At 36.1% G+C, this 23733-nt stretch overlaps 3 protein-coding genes and 1 long non-coding RNA gene across 7 annotated transcripts; 2 read left to right on the forward strand and 2 right to left on the reverse strand.

The window, feature by feature from the left end:
- Nucleotides 1-399: 399 nt before the first annotated feature.
- Nucleotides 400-3194, forward strand: LOC140014875 (uncharacterized). The gene is made up of 5 exons (XM_072066511.1): nt 400-545; nt 691-787; nt 2000-2078; nt 2197-2278; nt 2856-3194. The coding sequence occupies exons 1-5, from the start codon at nt 513-515 to the stop codon at nt 2994-2996; spliced, it is 432 nt and encodes a 143-aa protein (XP_071922612.1). The 5' UTR covers nt 400-512; the 3' UTR covers nt 2997-3194.
- A 1152-nt stretch (nt 3195-4346) lies between these two features.
- On the reverse strand, nt 4347-10907 carry LOC140014747 (probable 26S proteasome non-ATPase regulatory subunit 3). 3 transcript variants are annotated; one of them, XM_072065938.1, is made up of 10 exons: nt 10679-10907; nt 10385-10440; nt 9718-9806; nt 9423-9613; nt 7595-7732; nt 7377-7513; nt 7054-7108; nt 6866-6976; nt 5550-5789; nt 4347-5121 (listed from the first exon to the last, which is right to left on the reverse strand). In XM_072065938.1, exons 3-10 carry the CDS (start codon nt 9794-9796, stop codon nt 4609-4611), a joined length of 1464 nt encoding a protein of 487 aa, XP_071922039.1. In that variant the 5' UTR covers nt 9797-9806; nt 10385-10440; nt 10679-10907; the 3' UTR covers nt 4347-4608. The 3 variants fall into 3 exon arrangements, with proteins under 3 accessions (XP_071922039.1, XP_071922037.1, XP_071922038.1); XM_072065936.1 differs by having other exon boundaries at nt 10385-10471; nt 10679-10838; XM_072065937.1 differs by lacking the exon at nt 10385-10440 and having other exon boundaries at nt 10679-10839.
- A 1532-nt stretch (nt 10908-12439) lies between these two features.
- LOC113710240 (uncharacterized) lies at nt 12440-21608 on the reverse strand. Of its 2 annotated transcripts, none has more exons than XM_027233138.2 (14): nt 21349-21608; nt 20148-20743; nt 19339-19420; nt 19187-19243; nt 18153-18208; nt 17805-18039; nt 16761-16847; nt 16508-16582; nt 14760-14843; nt 13744-13775; nt 13423-13669; nt 13263-13351; nt 12927-13041; nt 12440-12730 (listed from the first exon to the last, which is right to left on the reverse strand). In XM_027233138.2, the coding sequence occupies exons 1-14, from the start codon at nt 21457-21459 to the stop codon at nt 12689-12691; spliced, it is 1908 nt and encodes a 635-aa protein (XP_027088939.1). In that variant the 5' UTR covers nt 21460-21608; the 3' UTR covers nt 12440-12688. The 2 variants fall into 2 exon arrangements, with proteins under 2 accessions (XP_027088939.1, XP_027088938.1); XM_027233137.2 differs by having other exon boundaries at nt 13744-13811.
- LOC113710241 (uncharacterized) lies at nt 21590-22186 on the forward strand. Its single transcript, XR_003452822.2, has 2 exons — nt 21590-21725; nt 21827-22186. It is a non-coding gene; the product is annotated as an uncharacterized lncRNA (long non-coding RNA).
- The last annotated feature ends 1547 nt before the right edge of the window (nt 22187-23733 follow it).

Consider the following 23733-nt stretch of genomic DNA (forward strand, 5'->3'; position numbering starts at 1 on the left):
TGGGTTTGAAACTAAAAAGAATAATTTGGGTCTTATATTAAATGAAATATATAGAATGATATACTATATTTGATGCCATATGTAATTTAATCCTTGATGATATGCAAATTTTAGTGTTTTTTTTAATGTTTGGATTGATATTAGATTAATTAAATAATTTAATATATGAGAGGTAATAGTGAAATCACATTATCTTCTCTCTCTTAATATTACTTTTTAATTGGTGGTTGGACCTAGATATTACAAGATAATAAATTTCAAGGGAGGTTAATGCAAATTTCAAAATCTGAATGGAGGCCAGTGAAATAGCTATAAACCTTAGGGGAGGTTTCTCAAATTATCCCAATTTTTGGGACCAGAGTTAAAGTTAAAGGACCAAAATTGGTTCAGTAAAGAGCTGAAAGACTATTTGGTCAATTTGCCCAGAAGAGACCATATAGATCTCGCGGCGTCCCTCCGACTGGTGCAGCGGCAAAGGGGTTGGTCCCAGTGCTGATCGGACTGAAGAGACGATGATCGTTTGCGTTGCAGTCGTCGGCCACCAGGTACGCTGCCCATTCACCTTTCTGTAATGTTTTGGATCCTAATAAGACAATCTCGTTCGTTCTTTCATTTTCAATAAACACATCACATGGCAAAGACGCAGCGGCCAACTGATGGCATTTCTTGATTTTCCGGCGGCGGGATTAGAATAATCCCTTATACATACAGAGCTTCACGGAAGCAGATGATGCCCTCAAGCTTCACCACATCGTCCACTGCTCCCTTGACGTCGTTGACGAAAGAGGTCCTCTTCCTCTTCCTCTTCCGGATCTTGCCTGGTGTTTTTGCTTCTTAATGACTACTTGGTTCTTTTAAGCGCTCCCGTTCAAGTAAATAACCTATATTAGCAGTAAATGCATTGATTTAATTGTTGTACTAATGAGATGGAATCATTATATGCATAACTTTCAGTTACGAGCTAAGCAACACTTGTTGTAGTCTGAACTCATCTTCACTAGATAGAGTCTTCTGAATTTCTGATATTCTAAACTATTATTTTGCTGAGCTCAACATATATACATTTCATACACGATTTCCACTGTTCGATTTGTTCGCTTATTTTTTCTTGTTTGGCGTTGCCTATTTATCTCATTTCTTGAATAAAGGTTTAGCTCACTCAACCTGCTGTACTGTACTGCTAAATTTTGTATAATTAAGATAGTCAGAAGCCATGCCAATTTGCATATGTATTTCGCTTAGCCAGCTTCATTTAAAAACATTTAACTAGAGAGATTAATATTCACGGCACTAGATCTTTATCGATTGGAGTTACTTGCTGGAGACAAATGCAAATGCTTTGTTCACTTCTCAGTCTGGAATGAACGCTTCTGTCAATCTTTTCTGGTTACTATCTCTCCTTCTGCTGGTGCAATATCCTGTTCCAAAGGCTGATTATTTCTAGCAGTGTCACATTTCTTTAGTGTGCTTATATCTCTGCCTGCGTGTACTAGGAGAGAGTAACAGAATGAGTGGTTACTGTGCGAGTTATTGCTGATTCCATATGTTTGTATATGATGTATTCTTCTGTATTGATTGATAGTACAGAATGTGGCGTTTCAGTTATTGGGCATTTAGCATGTGAAGTCTAGCATGATTAGTTTTTTGATGAGAACTATTACATGTGGTTCTGCAACTGTGTCCCATGGCATAAGTTCCTTTATGTTTCTCCCTGTTTTTGTGTAAACATCGCTGCTCCTTCCTTTTTTTGGGCCCCCAGGGGGGGGGGATATATTAGCAATAATTTAATGATATGATCATGTTCTTGCTCTGATTGTGGATAAAGGCTTCATTAGAAAGAATTATGGTAGGCGTAATTCTTGTCTGAAGCATCTCAACTTAATCTGTATCTATGTCTGATGATTGAGAAATTCTGGATCACCAAAAATCATGTTTACACATTTTCTTTGGCATTTTTTGACAAAGAACACTTTAAAAGTTCATCCTCATTCTCTTGCAGTGAACAATCCGAAAAAATCTGGCCCCACTCTGAATGAGACATTTCTTGGTATGCTGTATCCGACTGAAAACTACAAAGTGTAAGAGTATTTTGATGCTTAAATATCCAATCCACTCATATAGGAGTGGGAACTTACAAGATTATTACATAGCTGTTGTTGCTCTATTTGGTCTTTACATCTCTCTGCATATTTGCAGGTATGGTTATCTGACTAACACAAAGGTCAAGTTTATATTGGTTACAACAGATCTGGACGTCCGGGATGCAGATGTTAGAAACGTAAGTTTTTTTTCTCTGCAAATGTGAAAATTTTGATTCCATAGCTTATTGAGCCATGATCTATGTAATAATGGGCTTAAACACTGGTAATATCCCCTCCATTTTCCCCCTCTTCCTCCCCAGCACTGCTGGGTCAAGTTTCACACTCAATGCTTTGAACATTCACAAATCTCGCATCATTGAGTTGCAAGAATAATATGAGCACAAATGATGATGTTGAAAGCTGCAATGAGGTTGTATCGCCCCTCTCTCTGGCTGTAGTTGGTTTTCAATGAACTCGTGCCTGTGCCGTGACAAATTAATTGGTGCTACTGAACTTCAAGTCTTGATGCAGATCATGTCCCTCCCTCTCCCCCCCCCCCCCCTCTTCTCTTCAAACAACAAAAAAAAAGAAATCTTTTTGATGACTTCGTCTTGCACAACTTCTTCTTCATCGTCATCATCTTTTCTTTCAATAAACTCGTGATAGTAGAAATTCAATAATGGTACTAGTTTGGTTAAGTTTTAATGGTTTGTAGGGTGTCTTTAACTTCTGGACATCTCAGCTGACTTTGATTTATTTGATGTAAATTACTAGTTCTTCAGGAGGTTCCATGCTGCTTATGTTGATGCAGTATCAAACCCGTTTCATGTCCCTGGGAAGAAAATAACCTCAAGGGTTTTTGCAGATAGAGTCAGCAACATTGTCAAGTCTTTTGGATTTAGTCCAACTGGGTGATGATGCACAAATGTGGATATAGTCACCTGTAGCAGCAGCTCTCTGTTATTTGCGAGGCCATTTACCAGTAATTCCAGCTTGGATGTGGGTGGGTTAATTTTGCTGGTCAATTGATTTCAGCTGTATGCCTGGAAAGGAAATGTAAAGAATTCTAGTCCTTATTTTGTAGCAATAAAATAGGTGTGGACCTTTATACTATACTCTACATATTCTCTTTTTAATTCTCCTCGACATAATACTTTGACTTGCATATCATTCTGTCGAAGACTTTGACTAGAAATCTAAGGACTTAATTTTTGTCTTTTGAAGCTGTTTCGACCGACCATGAGTAGCAGAGATACTAAAAATCAAATGAGACGCCAAATCTGAAAAACTGAAAACTTGATCATAATACTGGAACTCCAGGAGTATCATAAGATGAATGTCAGATCTGAATAAAATTGCTTCAAGTTTGAAGAAAAAAATTTAGATCTAACTTCAAGATTTGGTGATTTTTAGAGGGATAATTTTAGAAACCTCCCGTAAGGTTTTTAACAATTTCAACTAGTTCTTTTGAGATTTGAAAAATTACGTATACCTCTCTCTCGAGGTTACTATTTTGGTTACAAAAACTATTTAATGGTCAAATTTTTGAATGAATAATCCAAAATGCCCTCATGAAATTGTGAGGTTCAGTTTACCTTCTTACATAATTATTTAAAAATTAGGGAACATGAACAAAATCTCAAATTCATTTTCAACGCTCATCTCTGCTATTTTAAACCTTTAATATTACCACATTTCAAATTAGTACTATTATCACCATGACCATTATCACCATGACACCATCAACCCCTAAATTCTAAAACCTCAATCGAAATTAAAAAGAAATATGCACTGTTAAACTTAAAAAATTTCAATAACCACATCAATATAACATCCTATCTCTCAAATATTAGAGTATCCTATCCTTTTTAATCCCAATTTATATCTTCTTCTATTCATCTCCAAATCATCCAAACAAGCCTAAAATTAATTTTTAATATATTATTATTGTGTTTAGGACATGATCGGTTATTCCACGAGTGAATTTTATTTTTATTTTCATTAAATATCCAATTGTGTGATTCGTTCATATGAACAAGATTAGCAGTGTATTGTTTAATTGCATGGAAAAATATTAATATGTTAAGGCTATTATGATCATTTTGGTGTAATATTGAAAATCTCAAGGAAACCTCAGGGAGGTTCCTGAAATTATCCCACTTATAAAATCTAACAAATCTCTAATCTCACCCACTGAAACAGAGACCAAAAATTTCCATAATCGAGTATAGGCCTGCTGTTGCAAGTAAATAAAAAGCAATCGAATGAGCCAAAATCAATGGTTAGCTGGGGTAAGTACGAATACCCTGAGGAGATTAATTAACAGGTTTATGCAATGTAAGTTAAATGATGAAACAACAATAACTGAAACTAAAAGAAAAATCTCACGTCCCGACGTAAAAGAATGGCAAAAGCTATTCAAAACAAGTAGTACAAGCAGTAGCAGTTGAGTTTCAAGGAAAAAGGAGCAGTTCCGACAGGGAAATCATCTTGCATGGTCCCGAGATTGCCTATCACGGGCCTTCCATTAGAACTCGTCATCATCCTCTTCGGCTATGTGCTTAGCGAGCTCTTGCTCTTGCTGTTGTCTTTCTCTCCTCTTCTCAGCACATTCTTTTTCCTTGTGTGAATTTGGTGGAAATCGGAGGGCACGAACCGCCTCGTTATGCATATTAAGACAGAAAGCAATTCTTGAATTAAAAGCAATTTGAGGCTCATTAGTAGAGTAAATGTCCCCAGTCTCCTTGGACACCATCCATCCATTAGCATGATCCAGTGTAGCATCAATGGCCCCATCCCGAATTGCTTTAGCCACAATGCTCTCAGCATCAGCAACAGGGTTTGCTGAATCCAACCGCAGCTTTTTAGCAACATCAGCCAGTGAAATCCTGGAATATGAGATACTAATGTTACGTAGCCCTGTCCTAATGACATTATGCCGCAATCTCACAATCAAGTTGTTGGTTCGGTCTGAGCTGAAAGTGCTTGAGAACTTCTCAGCAACTGTCCTAAACAACTCCAGATCTCCAATTCGGACAGCCTGAATCATTGTAACCAACGAAGAATCAATTTCTAAAGCCAAAATCAGGAATATATTAACATGCTAATTGAATCCTTTTTATTTACGATTGCTTGGGATTCTCATCGCTCTGCAGTTGTGAAAGATTCTTCTGGTATGAGGGGGCTGCAAACTGCCAGTGTCCTCAATTCATGACCAAGCAGAATAAAAGGTCTCAAACAATTAGCCTACTACTTTAAATATTGCAATTCCGTCCTACAATTAACTAATTTCTCCACTGCTACACTACTATTGTTCACATGCAATAAGTATCATTAGCCCCTCTCGTGTGTTTCCCACACAACGAAATCTTTAAATCATGCTACCTTAAGGTTCCAAATTTTACATACCTTTAAAAGTTCCAAATTTTATGAACCAAAAAGATAAGAAACCAGACAACACAAACTCACATTTGTAAGCTCAAAGTATGGTCTCAAAGCTTTCTCCATTCCTTTTTGCATAAAAACAGTCCTCTCAGGGATCTCTCCAAGCAGTAAACGTACTATCACAGCCCATTTAGTGCATTGAACTCGGAAACCGAGAGCCGCAACAGGGGCTTTCCTTGCAGCTTGCAGAAGGGATTCTTTAGCATCAGTATATTCCAATTGAATTGTCCTGATCTTTCCAAGGTAAAAGAGGTAGCGACAAAACTGGAATAAAGAAATCGAGGATGAGGCATAGAAGATTGCAGATTCTAAGCATCCATATTATGCATCAAACAGATTAGACCAGATGATCAAATAATAGAATGTAGTTTTTTTTTTATGTACTACTATGGTGCATTACCCCTTTGATTAGTGCTGCCATGAACATTTTCTGACTCAATCAGAACAAACCTTTTTTTTCATTCCCATTTGATTAGTCTAGTAGCAAAGCTTCTACATTTGAAATACCCTTATTGAGTACCAAAATTGTAAAATATAAAATGTCTTCCATTAGACCATTCAAACCTTCTACAGCAATCTAATAGCCCAACTACCATCTCAACCACCATACCAAAGTAACATAGTGTGAATCGGAACCCATTCAACGAGAGCCCCCCCCCCCCCCCCCCCCCCCAAAAAAAAAAAAAACCAAAAGAAGAAGAAGAAAAACGATTAAACGGAGACATCCTTCCAGCAGTAAAATTAAAAAAATTAATCAAGTTTCTTTGGGTCTGCCAAATCGATTAAGAGAACAAATTGAATTTCCTCCCACTTTATTACTAAACTTTTCCTTGAAAGAAAAAAAACTAAAATAGTGTTTGTCGTCAAGTCAAAGTTCCATTCCAGGTTCTTTTAGTTTGAATAGCCTTGGAAACCGTCTTTTTCCATCACTTTGCCATTTAATTATTGTCCCAATTCATTCTAATATAATTTCAGCAGATATTTTTCCAATCAATATATCTACAGATTGCTTCTTGTTCCTCTAACAAAACTTGCCCTCAATCATAGGAGTTATTCATGAAAGAGTTTTTGTTTTTCTTCTTTCTCTTTCCAGCCAGAGAAGTTGTTCAACAATGGCTGTGGAGTGGTTGAGAAGCGGAAGGGGTTCAATGTAATTTGTCCAAGTCTGAGGGGAGTAAAAGTAATTAACCCAAATATACTCCTTCATTTGATCCTTTGATTCTAATACTTATTGGTGCAGAAAAGTCAACAAGTTCCAGACAAGATAAGATAAAATATCCCAAGCACATGGACGGATTCTGCACGAGAGAAAACTAAGATAAAAAGAATATTGGATTTACCTGCTGATTTGAATGAGCTTCAAAACGGGGTGCCTTGGATCTCAGCTTCTCTGCTTGGTCATATAAATTATAATGGAGGTAATTTCGAAGCAACAGATTGAGAAGTGTTTCCTGTATCAACTAAGCTGTTAAGTATGATGAAGGCTGCCACTAAGACAACAAACTAGCTACTGTTTTAGGTTACAAACCTGACCCAGCTCATCACGGCGAAGTGTTGCAATCCGATGCAGAGCAAGCAGGTTTCTGCGATTTAAACTTTCTGTTAGGCAAAGTTTTGGAAGGAAAGGGTACTGAAGAAAAATATGCCCACAAATACACAGACAGATGCAAACGCACACAGAAATGGAAAATAAGCGTCTGAATTATTTCTGAACCATTTATTCCATGCATCATATATTCATATGAAATGGAAAAATGAGCACCAGCTGCCAAATGCTCATGAACCAATTATATCATGCATCATACCAAGGGGATGAAGTATATGCAATAGCAAGTAAAAATCATAACTCACCCACGAATTTCAGCAAGATCACCAGTAAGTTCATAGCTCAAAGAGTAATAGAAATAAAGCCTGGATGTTAGAACGTCAAGAGTTCGCTTATTGAAGTTCTTTAAGCGTCCAATGCCTGCTGAGGCACATGCTTTAGCCTGTAGAACAACAGGGAGATAGTCTTTTACATTAAGAACTATATCGGAATATACAAAAATGTGGGGTGACAGAAAGTATACCTCATTGTATCTTTTTTGATCAATGAGAAATATGAGGACAAGCAAGCAAGAATAAATCTCAAGCTCTGGCAGAGAATGCTTTGTAGGGGCTTGGGTTGCAGATGTTGCAGTATCAACTTCCATTTCATGTTCATCATCCTATAAGAAGCATTTAAGTTTGTCAAGCTGCATAATTATTAACAGCACTGCATTTGTTTGACAATACAATGGAAAAAACATGATATTTGCACTAAACGGAAGGCAATGAAGACATACCAATTACGAGTCCATTTTGTTGGATAGAAAATGTCTGACAGACATATAATGGATACGATTTTGTACAAAGAAAATCATCTCTCAATTCTTTTCGTATTACTTACATGATAATTCAAAAGCCATTTCCACAATTCCCACAATAGGATTAACGCACCACCAATACTAGGGGTGCAAACGAGCCGAGCCGAGTCGAGCTTTGGCCTTATCGAGTCGAGCCTTAACTTAATTTCATCGAACTCGAACTCGAGCTCGAGCTCGACGAGCTGGTAATTTTCAAGCTCGAGCTCTAAAAAAATAAAAAATAATTATTTTATTTTTAAAAAAATAAATAAAATAATATATTTTCTTAATAAATAATAAAATATTAAGGATATTTATGTAATTTTACTATTAAAAATAAAAAAAATAAATATATATATATTCGAGCTCGCGAGCCTAACGAGCTTAATGTTTTGAGCTCGAGCTCGATATTGATCGAGCTCGAGTCGAGCTCGAATCGAGCGGCTCGATTCGTTTGCACCCCTAACCAATACCACTAGAAAACCTTTAATTAAATAATTCCCATTTCCAGTTGCTTCATCAACTGATGTCACTTTCGTTGCTGCAATATTGCAAGTAATATTCATGGAGACACTACAGCAACAATTGTAATGGCAGTAAATGTTATCTAAGAAGGTAGCAAAATAACAAAAAATCGGAGGTATAACAAGCAAATTAAAGGCAGGGTGCAGGAATTTGAGTTTCAGCATATAAATGCAAGCACTAATAGCAGTAGGGCCAATATTCCTCTACTGTTGTCTCACTGGATGGAAGCAGGAGCAGCATATGGGCATAATAACTTTAAATTTTACAAGGCTTTATACTTTCAAGTTGATGAAAAAGATGAAACCAAGGATGTTACCATGTACAATGAGTACAGGAGTTACTTTTTCACCCTTAATATGAAACTAATTGACACTTTGCACTTCCAACAACTACTTTGCACACAGCACTCTATTCCACTCTTCCCCAACTATTAATAGACCATTGAACAAAATATTTTTAGAGCTTGAAGAATGAAATCAAATTTAAAAGTGACGGAATTTGTCCTAAAGGCGATTAAAAGAGAAGATATAATGACAAGCTGAAGTGGTGGGATAACTAGAGTCTCCAGCTTCCAATTAAAGCTCATATTAACAAACGATGAAACCAACACTCATGTCCATGTCCTATTTTCATAAACCATTTAGACCCTTTTTTGCATGTGATCACACAAATCTTGTCCACAGAATCAATCAGCCCTGTCTAGTTTTGCCACACTAATTCAAAAATGGGGTAAAGTTGACTATGATAACTGTAAGATGCAATTTGTCCAAAGTCCAGAACAATAATTTGAGGAGTAAAGTCCCCAACACACTGTAGAATATAGTCATGTACAAACAGAATATTCTTCCTTCAGCAACAAACATGCTACAACTGCCAGTTCATCAACAAAAGCCACTTAAGAAATAACCGAGGCAAAAACAAAGAATGGTGCCAAGCCAAAGAACTGAAATTCCACATATTTAAAAAAATTGAAAGAGGACTTTCTTACCTTGGGAATGTACGAGGACAACCGTGAATGCACCTCTGATCCAGGTGTAAGGGTATGAGTTAAGAATGCAGAAATCACAGACGCCTTTAACTTCTTCCTCAAAGCTATAGTTAGCCGAACTGCCCTAACTATTCTCCGGACCTCCCGGGCATATGCACCCGTCTCAATAAGTGATGCTATCTCTTTCAAGTCTGAAACCCCAAGTTTTCCATTAAAGAAATAGTAATTAATCAATATTGATTAAAGACCAAGCAACGCAGTAAAAGGGTTAGAAGATGAACAGAAAGATACTTACGCTGCAGAGTGGATGGGGCAGTCAAGGCGACAGAATTTGAGGTGGCTGGTTGCTCTTTCATCTCAACGTCTTGAGTCATTTTTGATGTGCTGTGAAAAATCAAAGTCAATATCATTGAGAGGACGACCACCTAATCAGGCTAACACGAATGCAAATTTAATTGATCAGTCCTCCTTAAAGTTGATAAAAAAAAAAAAAATCATTTTCCTTGCATTTCTCGTTACTAAGTTTATGGCAAACGTATTTAGATTGCATATATCGATACGGCATAGATGGATTCATGAGGAAAATTGACGAGGGCCTGGGAGGTAACGGGTTTCAGCCAATCTAAAACATCCAAAAGCGAGAATAGCGAAGCTCAAAAATGCACTCCATCAAAACCAAGGAAATACTGTCCAATAAAGACAGTCCCCGATTTTCAACCTCAAATGCAAATTCTCAAAAGGAAGAAACCCAGTCTAAATTATTAACAATTCCCACAAACAATACCGCAAAAACCACAAATTTAATCAATCAATCAGTTACCCATTTCTACAAACAATACTCGCATAGGCTACAAAAAAATTTAATCAACCAGTTTCTAAATTTCGCATCTGAACTACTAATAGAAGGAAAAAAAAATTGAACAAAATCAAAATAACATCTAAGCTCTGTTGGACTGCTTAACTAGTTCCCTGGGCAGGCAGCAAACCGATGGTTGAGGAGGGATACCAAGCCAGAGATCTGAGTGAATGCCGCTCTGACAATTAGATGCCTTCGTGGAGGAGATGGAATGGGAAATGGTAAAATAAGGTACCAAAAGTGATTTAGAATCAAAAAAGAAGAAAAAGGAAGATAGTATTATAACTTTCTTTCGCTACAAGAAAAGAAACTTGAGGGGAAAATAAAACTCTAATCTCCACGTAGAGAAATCTGTCGTATCAACAGCGTGGGGTAAAGTAAAGGAGAAGATGAATCGAACCTGAGTTATTCCGATTTCCGACTTCCGAGAGTGAATTTAAAAAAACATAAAAAAAAAACCCTAGGATTGGAAATCACTTTGGGATTGCGGGTTCTCTTTCAAAAGCTTTTTTCAGTCTCAAGATGACGAGTGACGACAAAACCCCAAAGGCCTCTTCGGTCACCTGCTCAACTCCAGCTTCGAGCTTTACTCTTGGCTTGGGAGTTTAGGATAGAAAAGAAAAGAAGGGAAAAATTAATAAGTTATGAGAGAAGAAAATGGATTGTTATTTGTTTGAGGGTTTTTTGGGAGTCAGTGAAATGATTTTGAATATGAAAGTCATTAAATATTTGTTTAAAATTTTTTTAAGAATAAAATAGATATTTTAAAAAAAAATTGACAAGTTTTCTCAAAGTTTCTTTTTCATTTCCATCCAATTTGAGAGGGAAAGTTTAGCTTGCTGTTCATCCTTTTGAATCCTCCCATTTCCTTGCTTTTCTTTTTTACTAAAAACTAACAGCTAGTTTGTGAGCTGAGGATAGAAAAAGAAAAGAAGAGAAAGATTAAGTTACGAGAGAAAAGAAGAGAAGAGATTTTAGGAAATGGAATAATTCCTAGAGAGCCCAGGGTTTTGGTCAATTCCTCCCAATTTGATTGGGAATTATGAATGGCTAAATTTTAAGGCATGACTCCAATATTTCAATTCTTATTGCACTGGACATAGAGCGCAATTTTAGAATTATTGTAATTCCAAATACCAAAATCCCTAAACCAAGCGGCCCCTTAATGTTGTTTATGAGTTTATGAAAGAAAAGAGATGATTTTGGACATATTAATCAATAAATATTTCATTCAATAGCTTTTTAAGTATAGAGTGGGCAATTTAAAAAATTTTTGCAGCCTTTCTGTAGCTTTCCTTTGCTTTCTGTCCGATTTGGGCCAGAAAATTTTTTTTTTTTATTGTAGCGGGTCTCTTCCTCCTCTCCAATTAGTCGTATTCTCTTCCTTTCTATTTCACTAAAACTCTCAAACACGAAAAATACCTGCCTTTCTCTTCCCTTCTTTTCTTTTCTGCTCAAATCTCATCTCCCAACTAGGCATAAGAGTATTTTTAAACTTTCTCTTCTTTCCCTTTCTTTCCCCATCCAAAATCTCAACTCGCAAACCGAGTATTTTTACACTTTTTGGTCTTTAGTGTCAAATTTTTAGATAATTCAATTCCTCAATAATAATAAATTTCACGAGCCTATTGTCCTGTAAAGTTTCGTGAGATGCTATGATCTCTTTTGAATACAACGCCCATGAACTTAATCTATTTAAATCTTGTCATATCATTTAGTAGTTTAAACTTTCGAAATATTATAATTCCTATCCTGTATCCAACAGTAAATTTAATCTCATCGATACAAACTATATAGTATCCTAAAGGGATCGTAGATAAAATTTTTAGGCATGAAAAATTTCAGCTTATTTTGTTACACGTTCCTTAGAAGGACCAAACCAAAAATGCTACTCATAATTCGGAAGGAAAGCCATTTTGATGAAAATTACTTAAGCCCCACCTATTGAGCTTTCTTTTTTTTTGAAAAAAAAATTAAAGAATGCGATTTAAATACTCCGCGTTCAATGTGGCTATGAATTAAGGTTTTTCTTATTGGAATGGCACTGAATTTCAATACGTTCAAATCATCAACATTATTTGTAAATTAAAGAACGGCTCCTACTCTTTTAAAACAAGAGAAAAAAAAAGAAAAGAAGAAAATGGATATTACAATTATAAAATGAGAAGATGTGAAGTATCCCTTTATACATGGGACAAATCTTGTATTTATCGCCACTTACATTGATTGAGGTTCATATCTTTGATCATACAATAACAACCTATGCTATAGCGTTCCTGTCTGATACAAAACTCCACCAGCTAAGTGGAAGGTAGCCAGAAGAAAATGATGCAAAAAGAGCAGCAAGGCTGGTAACACGAGCAGGAGTGTGCACGAGATTTCGTCTATTCTTTAAATGAATGGGCACGCCCTACTTGCTCTGGGGAAACGTGACCTCGTAATTCTGCGGCACCTGCATAAGTAGTAGTGCACAAATTCATCTACTTCTACCACATTTTTGTCACTGACATAAACAAAAAAAAAGAGAGAAAACGGCTAAATCATGATCCATATTATGACAATCCACCAGTATGGTTTAGCATATGCAGTTCTTGACTGTTGGAACAACATATATGTTATTGATTTAAGCATATGGGATTTTTTGTCACCATGAACGTTGCAAGGATCATCTTCCCAGCAAACCATCTACCATGAAGTGCACGCTGCGCAGCAATTGCAGCTTGATTGTTCTCAAACCGCAGGTACACCAACCCGTCGCTTTTCCTGCTCGTCAAAAAGATTGAATAGAAACAAGGAGGTAGAAGAGATTACTTGTTAGCTAAATGCGCATCGCCACCAATTTGCAGCCATGAACATCTTTCAACTCACATTTACTGCAGGATAGGGCAATACATGCATAGACAAGATTTGGGATACACAAAAGTTTGCAAATTCAAGCTAGTTAGCAGCCAAAATCAGTTATGGTACTAAAAGATAGTACGAACTTATCCACATAAATGTGCTTCAACTTTCCGAATTTTGAACATTCATCCTCAACATCATCCTTAATATCCTGGTCGAACTCAGGTTCAGACTGCAAAAGTAATACATCAATAAAAGAAACAAGAAGAAGGAGGATTGCAAAACAATGTCTCCAGCACCAACCTCTAATTTTGGATCAAACACGTTCTTCAACAATAAACATTCACTTGGAATGCCTATAGTATCAATTGAAGGAAAAGTAACAGAAGGCAGTGAGAGACCTGCAGCAGGCCATCCCGCAAGTGCTGGAACAGGAATCTGTCCAAAAGGAGCAAGAGGAGATACCTCAGGGGCAGCACCAAGAACTGGAGCTGCTGGTGCAGAAAGGCCAGGGTTATCAACAACCTGGCTGCCAACAGAACCAGCACCACTATGGAGGAGGGAAGGATATGTAAGAACAGGTACAAAAAATTCAGCAATCACTAAAAAATGCATACGTCAAACCTTGATGTTATCCTAGTATGATCCAGCTTCTTCTGCATGAGAAGTGTTAGAGATTCAGCACTCAGAGACTGAAAAACATTCAAAAAATGACGTCAATATTTGCGGTATTAAAGAAAAGCAAAGTATTAAGAACGGTACCTAGAAAAGAAAACAGATGAAACCATTCAGCTTAAGGCATGGGATAACTGGGAAAGTGAAAAGATTTAGCAATGAACATATTCATTCCTGGAGATTTAACTATTATCTAATTTGAATTATCTTTGACTAGACTAAATTGAGATGTGATACTAAATCAACGCTCACGGTGAATGTTGAGGAAGAAACCAGAACAAATATAACAACACTAAATAAGAAACCAAGCATATGTTGTGGAATTTCAGTACTCTATATTGTACCGTTACGCCAAACAGAAAGGATGACCAAAGAATTCCAAGCAAGAACTTACAATTTCTTTTCAAAAAATGGGAGGCCCTTGGGTTGGATGTGGCAATATTTCTCAAAGAAAGTACACAGATGAAAAAAAGTAGCTTACTAGAGCTAAAAAACACTGACTAGTTGTTTATTATCAAAGTTAGATCTCCAATAAAGTAGTACCTCCTGAATGGCTGAGCATTTTCCATCACCATACTCTGCATATAACTCTTCCATCACTAGACCTTCAAACAGAATCGCCGCTAACACCACAAAAACAAAGATTTTACCCTTTCCTTCCCTCTGTAGATCTTGTATCGGTTATACTTTTCTTTAATCAAAATTTAGATAAGCTCTACTTATGTAGGCGACAACAAAGCAGACATGTCTCTGTTAATGATATTTTCGCATGATATCAATTCATTTCTTGACGAGCCATAACTAACTTTTACGGCCCGAATAAGTTCACTTATCTCTAAAGTTGTCCCCAAAAGACACCAAGCAGAAAACAGTTTTTGAATGACCTTTAAATTAACAGACAAAGAAATGGACTTTTGACCAAATTAAGCTGTAGAACCAGCAATTATATTGCACAAATGGCTTACCAGACCACCACCCTCATCATCACCAAAATCTCCAGCATTTGCACCAACTTCTTGTCTTAAAGTTTGATCTGTAACAGCTGATACCTGCATAAGAATGTTGAAACAAAATTAGAGACGGTCATAGACGTAACCAGAAAATTTACTTGGGGTTAAACTTTAACATATCTAAGTTTGGGTATATAATATTAACTATTTGCAAGTTTTTCAGGGGAAAAAGTTTAAACTTATAAAGGATATTTTCCAAAATTTTCAATTTTCTAAGGGAGAAGCCCTCTCCTCTTATGGTGACATTTGTCCCATTGAGGCAAAAACTATAGATCCCAACTTACTAATCAACTGTTGCACAGCCAATAAGTAGGAAGCAGTGAAGAATGTCACCCAGAATGAAAGAAAAGGAAACAAATTGACCTATGAAATATGAATTGTGGTAATGCATAGATGAAAGGAAGCAACGCACGAGATAGAACCTAATATGGAATTCAAATTAATGCTTTATGGACAATGGTTTAAGCAGCCAATTGAGATAAACCAAGAACTAACTAAAAAGGATGATATAATCTCTACCTCATTTGCCACGGGATCCCGCAAGATGTTCAAAACTTCAAACTTAAGTACAAAGGATAGTTCAAATGCAGCTCAGAACACAAAGAGTTATGCCACAGAGAGAGGAGAGATTTTCCACTAACACATTTGATTCACTTCCTCACACTTAAGCAAAGTAGTTGTGGTCAAGTTTTGAAGTGCAGCTAGAGATAAATTTGACAAGGCAACAAAACATCAGCATCAAGACTGTTGAAATCAGTTGTTTAGTTAATTTCAGTTATAAATTTCATTATACAAATATGTGATTGTCCACATCTATTTATGCAGATCAGTAGGGAAGAGAACTCTTAGGTACAGAGGCTGATCTTACAATCTCCAAAATTAGCTTCAGTAGTTTACCTTGGTATAATATGAACTTGCATTGTGGCCGCAAATTCTGGTTTAGATGGATTTTGATGGTTGCAAAACATATGAATTGAGTATAAAGAAAATTTGCAAGTCCAATAGTAATTACACCTATACCTTCTTAAGATTCAGCAGGGCCAAGAAACTCCCATCATTTGAATACCCTCAGTGCTTAATGTGGATCAATGTTACACGTCCAAAATTTTGTCCAATGACAGGGAAAAGTGTCTTAGAAACAAGAGAGGGTAACAAGAAATTTAGCTCTTGAGAAATAAATATGCATAGAGCCTTTCAAGACGCATAGAGCTTCAATACTAATTGAAGCCTTTCCATTTTTTTCCTTGCCTTATTATTGTCTTATTTGTTGATTATGAAGAAAAAACGAGTAAAGATAATGAATCAGTTCTCATAATTAGTGCAAATCCCAGCCCAGCGCAAAAGAAGAGAATTAGAAGAACATTGTCATCTGCAATCTACCATAGTCATTCGGCAATTAGTCATCTGCAATCAATTCTCATAATTAGTGCAAATCCCAGCCAACGAAAAACAGAAGGGTTGAAGAACATTGTCATCTGCAATCTACCATAGTCATTCAACCATTAATACAAGCTAAGGTGATCAGTAGAAGCCAGAAAAAGAGCACCTGGTATTGAAAGCAATATTTGTTCGTGATAAATTTAATTACAATCCAAGCTATTATTACACTAACAGAGCCATAGCACTAAATAGCCACAAAATGTCAAATGTAAATGATAATCCATGAAGGTTGTCATGAGTTTTAAACAGAATAAATAACTTGCCTTCATAACTCGGCCTGCAATATCCAGTTGTCCATCTAAACTTAGTGCAGCTCTAGCATCTTCAAGGCGAGAAAACTGCAAGATGGTTGTGCACAAAAAGATTTAACTTGGTTCATCGAAGAGCACTGAGATCTCACTACAAAGAAGGCTATTTTATGTGGTGAAGCTATTCTGCATCAGACTATTACGTTAGCTCATACTCAATATGCATGATTTAAATGTTGTGACAACTCATATCTAGAACTACAATCACCTGCACAAAACCATAGCGGCAGCTATGCCCAGTCTCCAGGTCAGGAGGCAGCTGCACCAACTCAACAGTACCAAATGGTTCAAAAACCTGACTTTTTGAAAAGGAAAGATCAGAATCTTGACTAACAGGAGAAATATCTGCTGCAAAATCAAGACAACTAGTATAAACCCAAGAGAGTTCAAAAAATAACACCTTCCTTGTCAGAACAGTGATCCATGGTGTGTGACACTGCAGTGCCAACCTTATACCATTTGGCTCAATAAGTATATCATCCTTTTGTTGCCAAATACATATCAGTGCCTACCAGCCTAAAACATCTTTTCTTTTCACTAAATTGCTACTCTTTGAACAAGCAAATGATAATGACTCTCTTTTACGGCGTGCAACTGATTGTCCAATAAGAAAAACGCGTAAGCTATGTCATTCATCCAGACAATAAGCACATGCAGTAACAGAAAGTAATATGAGTGACCCCAACTGTTCACAAGGTTCAATTACAGTGTCAAATCGAGTTTTAAGAGCTTAACTTTCTTTTCTACATATAGGGCAATCAGCTTAAGCAAATACAACATCAAGTCACCCAGTCATACTAGATTTGTCCGTTGTATTAAGTAAAATAAACCTATGAAGGTGTTTAGAAGCTCTGGAAACATAGTAGCTAATTAAATTAACTTCAAGGTTCCTTTTTAACATCAGGAAGCACTAGATCATTTTGTTAAAATGCCGGAAAAGAACTGGATTAGTTTTTGCAGGCACTAGCATCCTTGACCTTTCCAAAATTTGTTAAAGCTGAAAGACATTTAAAGGAGTTGCGAACTGTTACATCTCATTCAATCATGACACTTACCCACCTGCAAACTTTTTCCTTTTATCCTGAAAACTCTATCCTTTTAATTGGAACCATGAAATTCTTAATTTGGTGTATTTAACTTGAAAAGCTATAATCCGTACGCTTATTGTAGATCACAACATTCATGACCATGCTTATTTGAATACATACAATGAGAACTGGATGCAAAACCACCAACTGGAGGATATATCTACCTGACGAAGTTGATCTTCTTTGATGTTAGAATGCAGATTGTCAACATACAACCTCCTAGCTCCACCTGAGTACGGGCATCTTAGGTCAGTATCTCCAGCAGCCACAGATGCAGTTGACTGAACGAGATTCTTTTCAGCCTCTGATGGTTTAACCATCACTGATTGACCAAGAAGAGGTTGGCCGGACAGGGCTACCGCCATAGGGACCGACATGACATCGTAAAATTCAATATATCTGCAGAACAAAAATTTAGCATATGAAGAAGAAAACAAAGATAAAAATTCTGAGAAATTGAGATAGTATACAGTTGTGATGTCGTGTGTGTTTCTCTGTCAGTAGTTTCCTACCCAATGCCTTTGGAGCGTCTAGAAATGCGGTCCACTACGAGGCGTACATCTCTGACCTGATATTGCATGAAAGTTGTCTGTCAATAACTCCTAATACTTGGTAAATGTTATCCAACAATGAGGGTAAGTCATCATTCTGAAGGAATCATGACACCATGACAATCGTATATAGCAACAATTCAATTGTTTATTCATTATATTTATTTTTGCATGTGCATGTCATGTTGAGGTTGACAGATGAAACTATTACTCAAGTTGAGTTCAGAGAATTCAGGGGACAAAGAATACTAATGATGGGAGCAGGCAGGGTGTCACAAAATTCCAGCATACCTACTCAACCCAGTAAAAGATTATGGGCTTATGCTTAAAACTCAACAGCTCAAAATAAGTTATAAGCAGCTTATCTGAAATTGAAAAAGAAGTTAATATTGTGAATCTACTGAAAGATTGAAAAGATGTTTAACTTTCAACATATTGCCAAGCTAACAGCTATTTTGAAAAGCAAATCAAGGGAGACTTTTTTATTAAATGCAGAAAAACCTGCTTACAGCTTATTTTAGACTATTGGTACAAGCCATACAAGTCGCATTAATTATTATGCTAGATATCATGGTTAGACAACAAATCTATTCAAGACCTAGATCCTATTAGGCACACAAGTCTTTGCATATTTTACACAACATCAGCTTCAGCACTACTGTGGCATTTTAGTCATAAGCTGAAATCCATTATTTTAAGTGGTGAAATATTGCTTGATTCAGAAGATTTATGGCAGAATAAAGAACTTCAAGGGTAAAATTGGCTTCAATGGATAGATCATCTTATCGAATATAGTAGAGTGTCAGGGCAGTAAGGAGGAGATCAAAGATAAATCTTGTATGTCTCATTTGTAATGTTCTTTTAGTTTTTATTAAACAAGCAGAAGCAGGCACAAAGCAAATACAGATTCCAATTCACTGCAACAAAACATGGAGTATCATTTAATTAATGTCTCGTAAGATAAGTATTTGGGTCCCGCCCTAGCATAGCAAAACCTTGCCAGCTCTGCTAAAAAACTCATAGACATCTCTTTCATCTGCCTGCAAAGAAATCTGCCAAAATCACAAGAGGAAGTCCATGTCAGAAGAAATGCTGTTGTAAGCCAGTAAATTAGTAGGAAAACAGATTAGTCAGGTAACTTAACTACCTGATAAGCAAAAACTGTCCGTCGATCATGCTCAGGATCAGCCTGTGGCTCGGCCACTTCTTCCTTTTTTTCTTTAAATCTCCTGCCAAATACACACACACACACATGTATAACAATTATAACCCTCAGAAGAAGTGATCAACAGGCTAGAACATCCTAAAAGGAAATAAATGAACTACTATTTACTGAGCTGAAAACCCAAACTAAGCTCAACAGTTATAATAGCCAACTGTTGTGCTTCTCAGAGTAGGAGGTAACAGTTAACTACCAGAACAAACCTAAATTAAACTCTGTATACAGAGATCAGCTTGGTTAAATGCCAAAAGAAAATTGTCCAACTCTTTTTAAGGAAACAGGTTACATTTAAAGATACCGACCCTGATCTTAGTTACAAGAGACAAAGCCAAACCAATTCAACTTCTGTTAGCCAAAAGCACAGGTGCGATACAGGTCAGCTTAGTGCAAGCAAATTATTTGCTTAAAAACTACCAAGAACCAGTGTGATTGTTAACTCCAGAATAAAAAAAACATACTTAAGAAAGTAGAATATTTTGTAAGCAGAATATAAATCTTGAAGCCAACTGACAACTGATTTACGATAAGCAAATATTTTGTAGATTATCTTGTGTACGTTGTAAATCTGCCCAAGGGCCCTAACAACTTACAACTATGCAAATGCATGACTCTGCATTTCTACCTATTAGCTAGCTCAGAACAAGGAAATATAACTTTTTCATTCAAGTCAGGCAGAAAATCATCAAAGTTCCCCTAGAATTATAACAAAACCACTGAGGGAATCCGCGCATTACCTGCTTTCTCGGTCCCCTTCTTGTAACTGGCTCTGTCTTTCCCTTCCTCCATACTCCCTATCACCATTCTTCTCCCTGTCTCGGCTCTCCTCTCTCTCTCCATCAACCAGATGCCTTTCTGAATGACTTGTACGATTCGACAGGTCTTGATTTCTCTCCCTACCTCTCTGTCTTTCATCTTCGCGGCCACGACCTCTCCTTCCGCTATCTTCGCCTTTGTTGGTATCTCTTTCTCTGTCGCTTTCTTTGATTTTGTCCCCATCTCTCTCCTTCTTGCTGCTCTTATGCTTGTCCCTGTCCTTGGATTCTCGGCTACTCCTGTATCTCTCCCTCCCACTCCTCTCTCTATCTCTTGAAGGGGAATGGAGACGGTAGCTTGAGCTCCTCTCCTCCTCGTCTTCATGGAACTCTTCCCGCGTCCTTGAACGCTTAACGCGTTGATGATGATGATGATCACTTTTATGCATTGGCCTCTTAATTGGGTCTTGGCCTCCGCCAGATTTATCCACTTGATCACCGCCATTGCTCGTCTCAGGATTTTCCGCTGTTTTCTCCGAGTAATCATCAAACTCGTCAAATTCCATTTGGGAAAAACCCTTCAAAACCCAAACAATCTGCTTCCTCAAGAGATGACAGAAATATACTACTAACTATACAGTAGTGTATTTTTTTTCCAAGACAACAACACATTTAATCCATTAGTTTCGATTGCTCGACAAGGCTATCAAATACTACTACAAGGCACAACCGAGTCTGGAGAATTTGAAAATCCATACGACAGATTAAAAAAAAGGGAATTTCACCATTTTCGTCCATAAACTTTTACACTAAAATCAATTTCATCCTTTATAATTTTTTTAACCAATTTAATCCTTCCATTATTTTGAAGTCTCTGATCTAGGACTTTTACAACGGCAACACCACATTTTACATATTTCGTATAATCGATAATGGGTATATTTGTCATTTTAAATTAGATTCTTTAATTTATACGGAACTTTGACTATAGTTCTTCTTCTTCGAAAAATTTCACCGAAAATTTCATCTGAATTTATTGGAAACTTACCCAGACTCTCTCTCACACACTCAAATCAAGAAACAAAATCCATGAGAAAAAAATAGAAAACCAAAAACCAAAATGAAAATTGAAGCAAAATTTGAAGAATAAATTTCTCTCATACACAATTTTAAATCTACTCACCGGCAAACTCATTTTGTTTGGTTCTGATTTTTTTATCCTCCATTCATGGCTGCTAGCAAAGACACCATCAATTATCACTACCGATCCATTTTCGTCCTTCAACTCTCTCATGACTAGTCATCATTCATTTTTCACCATGAGTTTCATATGAACTCATAAGAATCTCTCCAAAATTCTTGCGGAATTTTTCAGTTGTAGAGTTGTATACTCCATTTTCTTTCCAAGAAAAGAAGAAAAGAACCAAAAACAGAAAACCAACAAATACATTGAGGGAATCTGAGGAGCAAGAGGAGCTCGCTGCTGCCATCACCATTGCCGGAGTTGCTATCTTCTTGCTAGAACCACCACTACTTATAAATCATCATGAAGGAAGCAGTGTGAGGTTTCCATAATCCTTTTTTTGTTTTAATCTCTAGGTTGAGATGATTTTTTTGACTGTTGAAATTGCTATCTTCTTCCCGTTTGCTTTGTTTTGTAGATGAATGAAATGGGACAGTGATGCTGCAATTTTGTTGTTTCTTTTTCACCTTTTCTGCCTGAATAAGGCTTGACAAGATATTTTTCGACTCAGCCATAATCAAATTTCATACGAAATATTCAATTTTTGTGATGACCTTAATCTTTTTGACAAAATGCCCAAATGAAATAAGTTTGTAAGTAGACCTGAGAGTATGTTTGAGAGCCATTTCTCCTTTAAATTTTGCTTCACTTTCCTGAGAGTATATTTGTAAGCACATGACATGTGTCTTTTGTATATGTTTAATTCATTTAATTTACTACTCAATTAAATGAGTTAAACTTGGGGTATTGAAATGAAGATTAAATTTTGCACTCATAACGTTTATCTCACTCTAACAATATGAGTTGAAACTTTTAATTGTCTGCATTCTTTCGTTTGGGCCTTTTTGATTTCTACGGTTTCAGAGTCTTTTGGTGTTCCATAGTCTTCAATTTCAGATGAAAAGCATAACCTCCATAAGGTCTCGAAAGCTTTCAGACACAAGTTGCTTTCTCAGAGAAAAAGTGCTCACAAATAGTATTAATCAACTGGTGCTCACGGTGCTCTTTGATAAAAGGAATTTTCTATTTGTTTTAGTTGTTTTATTTGCATCCAAAACACAAAATAAATATTGCATGGAAAGTGAATCACCAGTACTTTGAAGCTTGATGAAAAATTTGTGGATAGATAATTATATTTTGATAGTTTGATTTATATAAAGTTTCTTAATAATGAAAAGTGCTTATTTAATGGATCAAGTGGATGATATGTAAAATAATTGTTGGGCTCAGTAATTTGGGATGTGAAGAAAATATTTCGTATCTCTTCATTTTGAATTACTAGCCTATATCCATGACAGGTAGTTTATTTTCATGATTTTAAATTTTAACAAATAATATCTTGAGAATAAAAGAAGTGTAAAATTAGATTTCAGAATCTTTTGTTTAAACTGGTTTTATATGACTTTGTAATCTTATTTTTTTTTATTGTCCCTGATGATAGATAATTTAATTAGAGTTTGAGATAATTGCTAACTTGCTAGGCATGGAACTAGACATATCATTATTATTTGGCTGAAGGAGTTGATAAAGTTTCTTTAGATATTATATTTTAACTAGTAGAAATGATTGCAATTGTCAAAGGAGTGTAGTTAGTGGTGGAAGTTAGCATTGAGGCTTTCAATCTAGAGTGTCACTTGATAAAGTATTATTACAAAATTTAATTTTAATTAAGAAGACATTTTTGCTATCAAACTAATTGTTGTTTTGAATTTGTATATGTAGATCTGGAAATATGGCATTCATATTTTTATCTAAAATTACTATTTGTATTCTAGAGCTATTTGGTGAGATAATGTTCTCACCTATTTGTAATGCTATTAGGCATGATTTAAATGAGTGGATTAACTTGCTTTTTCTCTTAAAAAGAAAGAAAAATGTGCACGTTTATATGTTTTTATTGATGTTGAAAACTGTAACATGTTTTGGTGGTTTTTTAAACTTTTTCTGTTTATTAAAGTGCTAGAAATAATATGATTGTTTTTTGTTTTGTTACAACTAAAATTATGTTGTTATTAAACCGACAATGCACTCATAATGGATTTGTTTTCTCTTCTTTTTTGGTACCATTATATGCACGTAATACTAGTTAAAAAATCTTTGTTCAAATCACAAAAAAATAGGGGGCTAACTTGATTATTGGAATTTTTCTTCACAACAAATTTTTAATTATTTTTATACTCAATTTTCTCTAATATCTCTATTCATTATGTACCAAAATGATTTGTTATTATGTATTCAACTAAGTTTCTAGGGGGTCCTGGCTGTGCCTTGCAGAGTCGAGGTACCTCTAGTCTTTGGTATATAAAAAATAAAAGGAACAAAAAA

The sequence above is a fragment of the Coffea arabica genome, chromosome 9e, assembly GCF_036785885.1.
Source record: "Coffea arabica cultivar ET-39 chromosome 9e, Coffea Arabica ET-39 HiFi, whole genome shotgun sequence".
NCBI classification, from domain to species: Eukaryota; Viridiplantae; Streptophyta; class Magnoliopsida; order Gentianales; family Rubiaceae; genus Coffea; species Coffea arabica.